Source organism: Eupeodes corollae, chromosome 1 (genome assembly GCF_945859685.1).
Source record: "Eupeodes corollae chromosome 1, idEupCoro1.1, whole genome shotgun sequence".
Lineage (NCBI taxonomy): Eukaryota > Metazoa > Arthropoda > Insecta > Diptera > Syrphidae > Eupeodes > Eupeodes corollae.
In genome coordinates this window covers 102009642-102026060 of record NC_079147.1, presented here as the reverse complement: position 1 = coordinate 102026060, position 16419 = coordinate 102009642, and the positions used below count along the sequence as shown (strand labels likewise).

Genomic DNA, 16419 nt, shown 5'->3' with positions numbered 1-16419 from the left:
CTTTTCTTTCACATGAGCTTTATTTCTAACAGGGACAGAGACGAACTGTTAATTTTAATCAGGAAAATAAGTTAAAAAAAAATAAGGTGGCACAACAGTTTATGAAGAACCAAGGCCTAGTGACTTACAACTCTCAACCATTCATGTGTGCGAGTACTGTTGTCAGGTATGGAGGGACCTACAGTTTATATGCCGAATTCGAACGGCTAATTTGAGAAAGCACTTTTTATGACAAGAATTACTCGTGGATTATTTGTCAATTCTTCGCAGGGATTGAACCCAAGACCACTTGCATGACAATCCAACGCACTAACCATCACGCTACGGATACTACCAGAAAATTAAGTTAAGTAGAATTAAATTACTTGTTAAAAATGTGAGGCTGTTTTATTGACTTCCCATAGGAAATAATTGTAATGGGTCCGATTTGTCAAATTGAAAATTTTGTCATTTGTCGTCGTTTCAAGGTCCCTAAAGTCGAAATGAAAGATTTTTAGAAAGATGTCTGTGCGTGCGTGTAAGTACGTTCGAACGTCCGTACGTCCGTACGTTCGCGACGTTTTTTTCGTCCTCCATAGCTCAAGAACCAGTAGAGGTACTGACTTCAAATAAATTTTGTTTTACAGATAATAAGGCAGAAAGATGCAGAAAGGGCTCTCAAAAAAATTGCGAGGGTGGGTTTTTTACCATGGCAGTTTGAAAAAAAGGTGAACATTTTGGTTAACCCTAAATATCTCACGAACCAAAAACACTAGAGACTTGAATTAAATTGTATATTATATATTGTAATGTAATACAAAACAAGTATATTTTTGAAAAAAATAAAATGAACGGTTTTTTTTTATAAATCAAAATAAGCTAAAAACAATTGTCACCTCTAAAATTTTACGACCAAAATATGATTTTACCTCCACAACAATTTTTGCAACGAAGAATAATGTTTTTTTAAAATCTGTTAAAATTTTGAGAAAAATCGAATTGACAGTTTTTTTACAAAAAATAAAAACCTAAAAAAATGTATAAAAGTTGGTAAAAATTTACTTCGACTCAAGTATCTTTTCAAAAATGTAGATATTGGCTTTTAACTAATTTTATCTTATAAGACCTATTGTTTTCAACATTTGATAAAATTTTGAAAAAATCGAATTGAAAGTTTTAAAAAAAAAAATAAAACTCTAAAAAAAAAACAATACTAAAACTTGGTAAAAATTTACTTTCGACTCAAATAGCTTTTCAAAAATTAAAAATATTAGCTTCAAATTATTTTATTTCACAGAAAGTATTGTTTTCGATATTCAGTAATTTTTATATAAAAATAAAACCGTCCGTTTAAAAAAAAAAAATCTACAAAAAATAGTACTCAAATTTGGTAAAAATTGATACGATTACATATAGACAAACTTTTAAGCAAGACAAATCGACAGACGGGATGGGAAGTTATCAGTGTGGGTCGCATCCCAGCCTCTTTTTTTTGTATGAGATCTGATGTATGTATGAGGTTTTGCAATGCCACACTATTCTATATTTCAAACACAATCCTGTGCTTGTCAACTCGAATGATTTGCCAAAAATAATGAGAGTGTCTAAAAGAAAGCTTAATTTGTTTCGGAAAAAGTGGCTTCTGAGAAGTTGTATGATTTATAAAAATATTAAAAAAAATATCCAATCAACAATATGGATCGCCACAAAAAAGGATAATTTTGTTTGCTAGTTAACCAGCTTGAAAATTATCCTACACGCTTCCAACAATATTTTCACATGCCCATGGAAAAATTTAATTGCATTCTTGATTTGATTAAAGAGGAACTAAAACCAAACAACTTGGACTGCTAAAGAGAAGCTGACCATAACTAAGATTAAATATAAAAATGCTGCAAAAAAAATTAACTGTACCGAAAATCACAGATTTTTAGCTTCCGGCACGAGCTTTGTTGATTTGCGATTTAGGTTCAGGATGAAAGAATCAATTATAAGATGTGTCATTAGCAAAACTGTTGACACAATTGTGTTAAAATATCTTGAAAAACTAATTCGCAGCAGACGAACTATTGCTGATTGGCTTAGAATATCCAACGATTTTCTACAATATTGGAATTTTTCCAATTGCTTAGCCGCAATAGATGGGAAATATGTCCTTCCATTTTCTCTTTAAAATAGTGGAAACTTATATTTTAATTATAAGGAAAGCTTCTCCTACAATCCATGGCGGCTGTGGATGCAAGATATCGGTTTATTATGGTTGATATAGGTGCGTTAGGCAGCAATGCTGATTGTAAAGTTTTTCAAATTCACCTTTCGGAAGTGCAAGGTTTAAGAATCCTGAACACCTTAACTTGCCAAGAGATGCACCACTTTCTGGAACAACAAACAAAAATCTATTCGTTTTTATCGGGGAGCCTAAGAACAAAATATCGGCTCGATATTGCTGCCGTACGTAATTGTTGCGTTTATTTGAGCCAGGCCCTGCCCTGTTCAATGGCCTATGAATCTACATGAATTAGGCTTACTTTTAAGTTAAATGAAACCAGGTTTAGTCCCTTACGAAACGTAAAAGATCGTTTAGATCGTTATAGAAAAATTCTTCTAGGTAATTCGGGCAATTTTAAGCTAGAGTAAGGCATGTATAGAGGAGGTGAACAACTATTTCCTCCTCTTTCTCATCTCAAAAGCCATTTGAGAATACGCCTAGCCACGTAGCGTCCTTTAATATTCTACAGTGCCCTGTTATGACACAGATTATCGAGCTTTTATGCGATCTGCTTACAGATAGCAAGCACCTTGAGAGCTTTAAATGCAGAGTAGGCCAGATGTTTTTTGTGACCTCACACGAGGTGATGTTATTCCACCTGGTGTTAACCTTCGTCATAGCGTCCTGCATTAGCAATAGTCAACGTACAGCAATTAGTATGCCAGCATTTTCCAAACGTGACAGAATGGGTCGTACTGTACCATTCCTGGCGAGTTTATCTGCCTTACAGTTTCCGGAACCCATTAAATGTGAATATTAAACTATTGTGACATCTTGATTATAGATGCTCAACAGTTCTAGACAGTTAAAGAGTTCGTAGAGACAGAGCCCAGAGATTTGATAGTGGCCTGACTATCTGAGAAAATACGGACATCAGATGTTGATATCACGTTTTCTTTAAGCCCGAGCAAAATTTTTGTATTGCCAAATGTTCAGCCTGGAACACGCAACAATAATTGGGAAGGCGGAATGAGAGACTTTAGAGTAAGAGTACACATCTATACCAACCCCTTCATTTTTTTTCGATCCATCTGTGTAAAAGTGGATTGACACATTTTCTAGGAATGTCCTATCCAGAAAGACCTGGAAGATATATGTAGACATCTAAAAGCTTCTGTGAAATTGCAGTTTTGGGATGGTACTTAAGAATTATGGAGTGGCCAATGTTGTTGTTGTTCTAATGCGACGAAGATTTGAGGCGAAAAGCAGAGCTTGCAGCTATTTGTGCTAAATATATCAAGAGGTGTTAGGTAGCGTAGGGTGTTAAGTGCCGCAGATAGGGTCATGCAAAGGGATCCACTTATACATATGCAAACTGTTTGTTGGACTTTATTAAGTTTGTCATGGTCTAAAGATTTTTTTAAAGCTATCCACCATACTGCCACACGCGTATACATGTAAATCGGTCTGATTACCGATGTATGTAACCAATGCTCAGTTCAATACCCATGTACTAAGCCTCGTCTGAAAACTTTAATTGGATTTTCTTAATATTTGGGGTTAACATATGGAATTTCATATTTCCACGAAAATATTACTAATTTGGATTTGTAGTAGTTTGTCTAAGGCATTTGTAACAGTTCTTTTAGGGTGTGAGATGCCTTCCTGAGAAAGCTATTCCAACATCATCCACATGGGCAATCACTCTGGAACCCTTCGCAATTATACCAGTTAGTCTTTTATTTACCACTAAGTTTCAGAGGAAGGAGAATAAAACACCACCTTGCGGTAGAGCTCTGCTACCGAATCCAGTTGCCCAATTTTGAGTTAATTCTTCTGATAGTCAGCAAGGAATGGTACGTACTAGTACTAATGTGTGTAACGCTGTTTTTTGAAGAATTGAAGAAAAATTATGAACCAATAAATCCGCCAGCATGTGGTTGGAGTGGTGATTAATGACCCAACTATTGATTTTTACCGTACCGTCACTGATTTTGCGATCAAATTCATCACCTTGTTGCATCTTCTCCAGAGGCCAATCAAGAAACTTACGTCACTTCAAAGTGTCCATTAGTATAATTTTTTGAGTCCGCTTAATCGTTAGAGCATAAACTAAGATCCGTTCCCATAATGCGCCAGAATTAGGTCCGAGCGATGCCAAAGTTTTGAGAGTGCGTGTACTGTAAACGCTTTGATATTTAAATTTTAGATTTTGCTGTTCAAACATGTTACTAGATATGATGATTTTCATAAAAAAAAGATTTGACAGATGCCACCAAAACAGAATGGCCGTCATGGGGCACCAAAATCTACCCGCGCCAATTAAAAAACCCTATAGTACTCATGCTATTACCAAAGAGTTACGTTATTAAAAACCTAAGAACAAGTCAGTTCAAAATTATCGTCATACAAAACAACTTGTTATATTTACATTAAAAACCTTATGAAAATTGTGCTCGAAACGAAGAACATAGATAAAATAACTGATACAAAAATATCTTGACTTGAAATTCCTTAATTTTCAAACATTCAATTCCAGAAACTATTTAAAGAATATTTTTTTCAAATTTTCCAAAAATGCATATATGTAATATGACCAAATTAAGAGACGGCTTATCGAATTTCTTAAACTTTATAACTCATAAGCTATAGGTTAATTAGTCATAACTCATAAGCCATAAACAAACACATTCCCAAACTGTCATCTTTCATAAAGCCCAATAAAAATATTGTAACGACGAATCCATCCCTAACTTGTATGTGGGTAAGTGTGACCGTACCAAAATAGGCAGATATAATTTATGTTTTAGTTGCCATTCAAAGTTTTCAGCTAATGGCCTTAGCAAAACGTGCATTGCATATCCTATTAATAGGTCACCCAAGTAATATATTCACATTATTATAATTTATACTATAACTGTCAGTCATCAAAATGCCAGCACCGCATCATCACACCAATGACAACGAGCGACGAACGACGCAACGACGACCGTCAAATATACATCGCTATACGCTATAGACAACCCTTAACTCGTATATCCATTTCAACCCCGATTAGCTTTTATTATCACACCATATCCATCACCTAAAACTATAATATTTCGTATAGGTACCTATGTACATAAAAGGAGTTCGACCTTTAGCCATCTATCTAACCTAAACCGCATCCATCCATAAGGCAGGTGATAAGCTGCCTTTAAATTAACTGTTGAAATACACCTATCGTCAAGGTTATCGCTCGCTCTCGCACTCTGCGCGCTTGCCATCAGCTATTAAATCGGTGCGCTTGCCAAATTGCTCACATTACAAAACCATTAGTATTCCGTGGCGGTAGCGGTAGTAGGTTTATGTAGTTTGCAGGGTTTCAGCAGATTCGGTGTCCCCTCCCTTCCTTCCATCCATTCATCCATCCATCCTTCAATATATATTGTTGTTGTAACCTATATAGATGCCTTGAGCATTCAACTGTCTGTCTGCAGCTAACTCGATCGTAAATTAACGCAAGAACCTCAAAATAGTATCTTAAAAGTTCCATCTGGAGTGACTTTGATGGCGGATGGTTTTGCGGTGATTGTGCTACGGTTTAGTCACGTCCCACGATTGACTGCCTCAATAAAAATTACATATTCGTCTGATGTTTGGTTTTGGCTTGCTTCGCTTGACGCTTATATCAGCCTTGGTTATATGGCAGAAACACGTAAAAGAGACACGCGTTTTATTTTTAATGCTACCAATGCGTATGGCAACATTAAAGCAGTATTTTGGATATAAAAATAGGCTCTCGTTTTTGTTTGGTGGTACCGTCAACTACTGCCATTTTTGGTATTATTGAATATTTTTTGACTGAATTGAATTTTAAACAATGAACTAAAAATAGTATTTAGTTGATATGAGAGATTTGCAAACAAAAAACTGTTGATATTTTTGCTGAAATTTAAAATAAAGATTGTGGGTGGTAGAATAACAGATTTTGTTTGCAGTCATGACATTTTATCGTTTTGTTTTTTAAATTTTCAAAACGTGAATATGCAACATACAGCTTCCAGTTAAAAAAAAAAGATTTTCCAAATCTTAATCACAAATGGACTCTATTTAAAGACATGGCAAAAGCTTACCAAATAAGAAACTCTAACGTTCTGAAGGGTATGGTAGAACCTGACAGTACCAGTTTTGTTTAACTTTCCAGTTAAAATGGTTGCTTCAAGAATATTTCCGGTAATCTTTTTGATGACCGAACGTGTACCGTTGCATGATTCTAAAAGAGACAGACAAATCCCTGAAAAAAGAGAAAAAAAGGTGAACATGCTGGCACTGTTGCCAATGGTGCTGCTATGATCCGATCCTACTGAAGCACTAAGGAGGGTGAGTTTTGTGTATAGCTTTGCTCACAGTAAAATAGAAATGAATTTTTAGCGATGGACTTTCTTTGAAAAAGATATGATCATGTTTTATTTTTCTTTTAAAAATAAAAAAAAGAAAACATTTTTAGGTGTAAACTTTACTTCGCAAACAAAAAATTATTTAATTTTTTTATTATTGGGACAAATTTGAGTACACTTATAATAAAAAATAAGTCTACTGTAAAATGCAATTGAGTAAGACATAACTACCATCAAGATGAAAATGTGCTTCATCGCTTAGGATGATTTTGCTCGAAAAATCAGGGTCCATTTGTTGATGTTCAATAATCCATTCAACGAACTCTTTTCTGTGTGCATGGTCATTAGGCTTCAATTGTTGTGTTAATTGAATTTTGTAAGCATGAAGACACAGATCTTTGGTGAGTATACGCTGTAGAGAGGTTCTTGAAATTTGCAATTCTTGTCCACGACGTCGAATTGAGGTTCCTGGATTGTCAGCAACACTCTCACGCACTGCTTCGACATTCACATTTGAACGGCTTGTTTTTGGACGACCAGTGTGTTTGGCGTCTCCAACGGATCCAGTCTCCATGAATTTTTCAATTAATCTCTTCACAGTTGACGAAGTTAAAACACTATTCCGACCATATTTTCTATGAAATTTTCGAACTGCAGCCGCCAAGCTTTCGCTATTTTTGAAATATTCTTCAATGATGAAGACACGTTGTTCTATCGTGTAACGCTCTATTTTTAATAACCCTATACTGTTAGCTGTCAAATTGCTTTTTTTCACTGCACAAATGGTGGCAAATTCAAATCTTGCGTTAATTTTGGGACACCCTTTATTAAGGAATACGATAAAACAGGAGTTGTCACCAAATAACAATTTACACCATACGAAGTGGAAAACTGGAATAGACGAATTCAATATTGCAGCTATTGTGCGTATAACGCACCATGAGGAAAAAAAGATGATATCCTTAAAAATGTTGAGATAACGAGTCCAGGATGATCTGTATATTAACCCGCCAATGGTGACTTACTGGTCTGTGAGACAGGGTTTGCGAAAAAATGCGAATAAATATCTTCTCCGTTATTGTTTTTTGTTGATTTTGAATTTGTGTATTGTAATAAAAGAGTTTCTGTTGATTTAATATCATTGTTTTATTGTCAAGGAACATATATTTAAAAAAGTGAATTATTAGTATCACATTTTGAAAAATCTTCAGTTCAAAAACCCGCTCCATGTGACCGGCATCACCATTGATCAAAGTCAAATTTGCGTCACCAACGGCGGGTTAACTTAAGTATTACTTCTCCCAACAGTTTTAGTTACAAAAACCCAAAACAACCAAAAACTTCGCTGTGAAAGAAATGATATTAGCCTCATGCGAGTGAAATTTCAAAGGAGCAGAGGCTAACATTGGTAGATACATGTCCCAACTGATTAGGGACACAATTTCAGATTCAATTATAATTAATCCCGATGGCGGTTCTTTAACCGAATATGAAAGCGACATTAGTTCTGAAAACTAAGTGTATGTAAACAAACATTTATTATTTATATTATTTTATTTGTTTTATATTTATTTATTTTATTAAATTATAAGTTCGATTAAATTGGTCAAATAAATAAATTAAACTCATAAATTCTCTCATTTTAATTTTTAAAGAAAAACAAAGTTAAATATTTTGCTCATCATTTTTGTTCTATTAATCATTTCACTGCGCAACCGACCGTTGGTTGGCCAACTGAATTGGCTCAAGCTATACATGTGTCTAAGTAACACAAAAAGTAAAATTCACTGTAGGTATATCGTTTACTACAAAATAATTGTGCAACATACTTTAACCTTAGCAACATTGTGTTGGTTATGCCATTAAATTGTAGTTTATATAAAACGTTTATATAAAGTTTGGTATAGCGCCATCTTTTGAATACTTACTCAATTCAGCCAGCAGATGTTGTTGGAGCTAACGGACAATTGTCCTCGGGAGAGGTCTTGTGTCCGATCCTTGCCTTGGACACTTAAAAGTTTTTTCACAGGCACTGCCTCTTGCGAGGAATTGACAAATTCTAGTAGAGTAATTCTTGTCATGAAAAGTGCTTTCTCAATCTAGCTGTTCGGATTCGGCAAACTGTAGGTCCTCTCTATTCCTGACAACAATTATCGCACACAGGAATGGTTCAGAGTTGTAAGTCACTAGGCCCTGGTTCTTAACTGTTGTAACTGTAACTTATCTTACGATCATAAAATGAGATGTAAACTATCCTATATTTTAAGTTGGATCAAACTGTTATGAATATTTTGTTAAAGTTGTAAGCATGACATATCGACAGACGAGATGGAAAGCTATCAGTGTAGGTGGCATTCCAGCCACATTTTTTAATTTACATTTTGGGCGGTCTGTAAGATATCTTGCGTGTACCAATATTTAAAGCCATTTTTAGCAAATAACTAAGCTTAAAAGATGATTTACCTAATTTAAGAAATTGCTAAAGTTGAAATCACTGAATGGCTATTTTAAATTTAAAAAAAAATTTCTAAATCTATATGAGACTTGTGCAGTTATTTTTTCTAAGTGTGGATAGAATGGCCCAGTCAACAGTTTTAATTAGGATTAAAAGGTCCGTTTACGAGTATTTGTTTTATTTATTTTCACGAACTGTCACTTTTTAGACTTGTTTGAACACTAATTTTTTAATCAAAAGCAATTAACAATTTAGTAGTTAGCAAAATGAAAAGAAAGGTTTAAAATTTTGGGAGCCCCCTAGAATTGCTAAATATTAAGCAAACTGCTAACTAGTAAATTGTTGAACCCTTTACAATAGGTTGTTTAAAATTTTGCACCAGTTTTGTTAACATGAGGTAACATTTTTAGAATTATCCACTTGCCGATTTATTTACAAAAAACTAAATCATACCAAAAATTCCGCTTTTTATACAAAGTTTTGCTTCTAGCAATCAAATTGCATATTTTCAATCGGTTTGATAGCCCTAATTGAAATCTGACTTCAGAAGAAAGATTGGTTTCTGAGATATTACCTTAAACATAAAAGTCTTTTTTAGGCTATCTAAATTCATGAAGTAGCTTTTTTCGATAAAATTCGTGATGGTTTATAATTCGTTTCTAGTTCTTCATTCATTCTTTGAAGAACGATTAAAAGTTTCACAAAGATTCGAGTTCAAGACGTCTTATTCCTTTATAAAAATTATTGTTTTGTTTTGAGCAACAAAAAAAAGACTTAATTTTTTGAAAGCAAAACTTAATCGAAAATTTTCTGGAAAATGGTTTGACGTATTTTTATGAAATTATTCCTTAAAATTTTATTTTTAGAGAGCTAAAAAAACATATTTTTATATTGCTCGAGAGGGGTACCCCATTAGAACTAATTTTTCAAATTGAAACTTTTAATATTTCTCGACGTTTCAAGACCCCTATCTAAAAGATTTTTTGAAAGATGTCTGTGCGTGCGTGTGTAACTACGTTCGTACGTCCGTACGTCCGTACGTCCGTACTTTCGTGACGTTTTTTTTTTCGTTTTCCATAGCTCAAGAACCAGAAGAGATATCGACTTCAAATGAATTTTGTTATACAGATAATAAGACAGAAAGATTCAGGAAAGGCTCTCAAGAAAATTGGGTGTGTGTTTTTTCTACCATACCAGTTTACAAAAAAGTTTAAAGTTTTGGTAAACCCTAAATATCTTACGAATCAAGGACGATTAGATATCGTGATACCAAAATTTTAAGAATAAAAATGATTTCATCTCCAAAACAATTTTGTGTAACAAAAAATAACGTTTTTAACATCTGGTAAAATTTTCAGAAAAATCAAAAATAAGAAAAAACATTTCCTAAAGTTGGTAAAAAATTGAGTGAACAAAATTGATGACAGTTTTCTTTACAAAAAATAAAAACTTAAAAGAAAATTCAACAAAAGTTGGTAAAAATTGATTTGCGATTTAGGAATTTGAAATAATGGCTTTCAACTAATTCTAACTTAGAAGAAATATTCTTTTCAACATTCGGACACATTTTGAGAAAAACCTAATTGAGAGTTTTCTTACAAAAAATAAAAACCTAAAAAAAAACAGCACTAAAATTTGGTAAAAATTTGCTTCGACTCAAATAGCTTTTCAAAAATTAAAAATATTGTCTTCGAGCTTTTTTTATTTCACAGAAAATATTGTTTTCGATATTCATACTTTAAATTTTAAAACAAAATCATTGAATACAGAAGCATGTTCGTGTCATCGTTATGTTTGTTTTAAGGGAATAAGTTTTCCTATAAGAAAATGATCTCAGTTCACAGTTACGTATTATTGTCAATTTAATAATGTTTCAGTTTTAAAAACACAGGTTTTTAAAAAAATTCTTTCATATATTTCTTCACTATCATTCAATACATTATTCATATTTGACACGTACCGCATCAAAAACTTGTGACATTTTCAATATTGGACCATTACCAATTTATTTGCATACCTCTCGGCAATATTCAGATGAATTTAAAATAATTTCCAACGTTACTAAAAGCTCTTATGGACAAATTCACCTTAAAACATTAAACTCTTTAAACAATAAAATACAACAAAATGCACTTTAAATTTAATTGCTTTTGTTTCTTTAATTTCATTCCAGATTAACAATAGCCGTAACTGCCTTCTTCAAAGCGGAACCCAAATGTTCGCATTCACTAACTAAAACTATAAAGAAGCCCAAACGAAGTAGGAGTATAGCGTATAGCTTTAAGTATATTTAAAAAAGTAATGCTAAAATTGTGCAAGATTCAAACTTACCCGAACGGAACGCTTGGTCTACATTTAAGTCGCGCTCCATGGGATCCATACCCTTGGGTAAGTGGAGTGCAAGATGGTTCGAATGCGTACCAGGCCGGTGTGCGTACCGGTGATACGGTACTCGAGCTAAATGACTGTGATGTGCTAGGTCATAAAATTTCCGAATTAGCAGCTAAAATACAAAGTCATTGGAAAAAAGGCTGTCGAAATGTAACGATGTTGATATGGCGTAATAAGACTGAAAATACTGTGAGACCGACAAAATGTTAAAGATTTTTGAACCACTAGTAATTTTTGTTTTTTTTTTTTTCAGGTTGTAAACCAAGATTCATTGCAGAAATTTGCAAAGTGTCTTCAAAATGTCGCCCAACTTTTGGAATGTCCCATCTGCCTTGAGGTAAACTTGAGTTTTTTAATAATTAATTGGAAATTTTAAGTTGGTTGAGCTCTATAAACAAACTCGTACCTTTACACAATTTATGATAGCTTGAAAACCTTTTGACAGGCTTTTCTCTTCGAGGTAAATTTCATACTCGTCGTCATCGTTGTCCTTAAACTGTTGTTGTCATCTTCATGATGTTCATTATATTTAGGTGCATTTTCCATATCATTTGAAGTTCGGAAATATCCTTGGTGGCTCTGGTGGGGGGTATAAATGTTACAGCAGTGACCAAAATTCCCTAAGGCCAACACACGAAGAGCTATATGAATATATTGCCTTGTGGCTTAAATGGGTTACGTTACTTCTAGTCTTTATATGGGTGGTGCAAATTTGAACAACCAACGGCCGGTGAAGAACATTACCATTTTGAGAGGTATCTTCCATTAGTATACCATCAGGACTAAAGTTCTCTATACCTATGCCCTGTACATCTATAGGTACCTACATGCTGCACAGTGATGCCTGCAGGAAGTACACTAACCTAGTTACGCACGCATTAGAACAAGCCTCGAACATCATAAAGTAATGCAGTGCATTGTCGGTCATGAAAGGAAGAATTTGCGAGACCAAACTAAAGTAACAGACACCATTATTGCAAGTTTATAGTTTTAGAATGTTTGTTGAATATCCTCGCTCGTTTCCTCGCTCGTCCTTCCTCAATGGAGGATGTGTTTTGTGAAGGTATAGAATTTTGTAAATCGCCACAAGGCATTTGTGATATTGTGGTTGAATTTGCCAAATGGAGCAAAATTACTAGATGATGAAAATATAGTAAAATAATAAACCGTGACGTTTTTAACCATATCATGGTGTATCTTGAGCTATGTATCTATAAATGTCGACTCTTTTATCTTGCTTGTTTAATTTTATTGATTTTGATTTTGACTATGGCTTTTAAAGTGATACTCTTTATGTTGGTCAAATAACACGAGGAATAAAGGTTTCTGTTTGAAGGGTTTTGATGGAATCTTATTGAATTTTCAGATAATATTTGAAACTGAAATGTTTTTCAAAAAATTCTGCTTTGATTTTCGTTAAAAATGCGAACGGTGTATTTAGAGGCATTGGTCGCTTTCACAAAGCTAGTGGCAAAAGTCAAGGGATTCTGATTGGCTAAATCTAACAACAAAAGTAAACGGTGATTTTTTAAGAGCTTGAGAACTTTTTTTAGAAAAAAAAACGCATAAAATTTGCAAAATCTCATCGATTCTTTATTTGAAACGTTAGATTGGTCCATGACATTTACTTTTTGAAGATAATTTCATTTAAATGTTGACCGCGGCTGCGTCTTAGGTGGTCCATTCGGAAAGTCCAATTTTGGGTAACTTTTTCGAGCATTTCGGCCGGAACAGCCCGAATTTCTTCGGAAATGTTGTCTTCCAAAGCTGGAATAGTTGCTGGCTTATTTGTGTAGACGTTAGACTTGACGTAGCCCCACAAAAAATAGTCTAAAGGCGTCAAATCGCACGATCTTGGTGGCCAACTTACCGGTCCATTCCTTGAGATGAATTGTTCTCCGAAGTTTTCCCTCAAAATGGCCATAGAATCGCGAGCTGTGTGGCATGTAGAACCATCTTGTTGAAACCACATGTCAACCAAGTTCAGTTCTTCCATTTTTGGCAACAAAAAGTTTGTTAGCATTGAACGATAGCGATCGCCATTCACCGTAACGTTGCGTCCAACAGCATCTTTGAAAAAATACGGTCCAATGATTCCACCAGCGTACAAACCACACCAAACAGTGCATTTTTCGGGATGCATGGGCAGTTCTTGAACGGCTTCTGGTTGCTCTTCACTCCAAATGCGGCAATTTTGCTTATTTACGTAGCCATTCAACCAGAAATGAGCCTCATCGCTGAACAAAATTTGTCGATAAAAAAGCGGATTTTCTGCCAACTTTTCTAGAGCCCATTCACTGAAAATTCGACGTTGTGGCAGATCGTTCGGCTCCAGTTCTTGTACGAGCTGTATTTTATACGGTTTACATCAAGATCTTTGCGTAAAATCTTCCATGTGGTCGAACAACACAAACCCAATTGCTGCGAACGGCGACGAATCGACATTTCACGGTCTTCAGCAACACTCTCAGAAACAGACGCAATATTCTCTTCTGTACGCACTGTACGCATTCGTGTGGTTGGTTTAATGTCCAATAAAGTAAACTGAGTGCGAAACTTGGTCACAATCGCATTAATTGTTTGCTCACTTGGTCGATTATGTAGACCATAAATCGGACGTAAAGCGCGAAACACATTTCGAACCGAACACTGATTTTGGTAATAAAATTCAATGATTTGCAAGCGTTGCTGGTTAGTAAGTCTATTCATGATGAAATGTCAAAGCATACTGAGCATCTTTCTCTTTGACACCATGTCTGAAATCCCGCGTAATCTGTCAAATACTAATGCATGAAAATCCTAACCTCAAAAAAATCACCCTTTAGTTGAAATTTCCCCTCGTAGTGTAAAAATTTCGGCTACAGTGCACACTAGTTTTGACGTTTCACAATCAGCTGCTCGGTAAGGACACAAGAATTCAAATTGAAATGAATCTTTTGGTATTTAAATTTAAATATAAATCAATTATATTATATCTTCTATTTGGTTTTATTAAATTTAAAAAGAAAACAAAACTATTTAAAGTTCTGAAAACAAATTTTTTTCTTATTTTATATACATATTCGTATCTGTCATTATAGTGCAATTTGCATTCACAAAGCAAATTGAATTTTGACTACCTACATGCTTACGAGTATGTAGTCAAGTCACTAGCTTGAGTCAAGTAGTCAAGTCACGATTGAGTTTTAGAATAAAAAGCAATACCTAAAAATTGTGCCCGGAAGTTGCATACTTTTAGGTGAAAACCGAAATTTTCATTCAATTTGAAAGTAAACATTTTGGTTCTAAGCATGAATGGATTAATAAAATAATTATTACTAAGTGCATTAAGTGCCCTTTTTTGTAGATTTTATTTTTTTTATGAAAAAAACGGATTGTTGGAACTTGCTCCTGCATGCAAAAAGTCTGTTTAACCCTAGAAAGATAACCATATTTCATAGACGCTCTACATACGAATTTCAAAAAAATGATGACCTGTTTTTGATATATCGAATTAAAAAAAAAAGAGGCTGGGATGCGACCCACACTGATAACTTCCCATCCCGTCTGTCGGTTTGTCTTGCTTAAAAGTTTGTCTATATGTACTCGCATCAATTTTTACCAAATTTGCGCACTATTTTTTGTAGATTTTATTTTTTATGAAAAATTTTTTATATAAAAATTACTTAATATTGAAAACAATATTTTCTGTGAAATAAAATAAGTTTGAAGCCAATATTTTTAATTTTTGAAAAGCTATTTGAGCCGAAAGTAAATTTTTACCAAGTTTTAGTATTGTTTTTTTTTAGAGTTTTATTTTTTGTTAAAAAACTTTCAATTCGAATTTTTCTCAAAATTTGTCCTAATGTTGAAAACAATATTTCTTATAAGATAAAATTGGTTGAAATCCATAATCTCAAATTTTTGGAAAGATATTTGAGTCGAATATCAATTTTTACCAACTTTTATTAAATTTTTTGTTTAGGTTTTTATTTTTTGTAAAAAAATCTGTCAATTCGAATTTTCTCAAATTTTTACCAAATGTTGAAAACAGTATTTTTTACAAGACAAAATAAGTTTTAAGCCAAAATCTCTAATGTTTAAAAAGATATTTGAGTCGAAATTCAATTTTTACCAACTTTGAGTAATGTTTTTTTAGGTTTTTATTTTTTATAAAAAAAAAAACTGTCAATTCGATTTTTCTCAAAATTTTATCAGATGTTAAAAACATTCTTTTGCACAAAATTGTTAAAGAGATAAAATAATATTTTAGTCGTAAAACTTTTTAGGTGACAAATTTTTTTTCAGTTTTTTTGATTTATAAAAAACCGTTTATTGGATTTTTGACGAAAAATATACCTGTTATGTATCACGTTACAATTTATAATATTAAATTTAATTCAAGTCTCTACCGGCATTGGTTCGTAAGATATTCAAGGTTAACTAAAATGTTCACCCTTTTTTTAAGCTGCTATGGTAAAAAAACCACCCCCCCCCTTCAATTTTCTTGAGAGCCCTTTCTGCATCTTGCTGCCTTATTACCTGTATAACAAAATTGATTTCAAGTCGATAGCGCTTCTGGTTCTTGCGCTATGGAAGACGAAAAAAAACGTCGCGAACGTACGCACAGACATCTTTCTAAAAATCTTTTATTTCGACTCTAGGGACCTTGCAACGTCGTGAAATGTCAAAATTTTCAATGTGACAAATCGGACCCATTACAATAACTTCCTATGGGAAGTTAATAAACCAACCTTTGTTTTATAAAAAGTTGGCAGAAAATCCGCTTTTTTATCGACAAATTTTGTTCAGCGATGAGGCTCATTTCTGGTTGAATGGCTACGTAAATAAGCAAAATTGCCGCATTTGGAGTGAAGAGCAACCAGAAGCCGTTCAAGAACTGCCCATGCATCCCGAAAAATGCACTGTTTGGTGTGGTTTGTACGCTGGTGGAATCATTGGACCGTATTTTTTCAAAGATGCTGTTGGACGCAACGTTACGGTGAATGGCGATCGCTATCGTTCAA

General features: G+C 33.9%; 1 protein-coding gene across 1 annotated transcript in view; it reads left to right on the top strand.

The window, feature by feature from the left end:
- Positions 1-16419, top strand: part of LOC129953657 (uncharacterized) — a 65558-nt gene that overhangs the window by 30590 nt on the left and 18549 nt on the right. The window contains exons 2-3 of the mRNA XM_056066978.1: positions 11196-11602; positions 11667-11750. Of these exons, the coding sequence (XP_055922953.1) occupies positions 11324-11602; positions 11667-11750 (363 nt within the window). The 5' untranslated portion in view covers positions 11196-11323. The remainder of the gene's footprint in view (positions 1-11195; positions 11603-11666; positions 11751-16419) is intronic.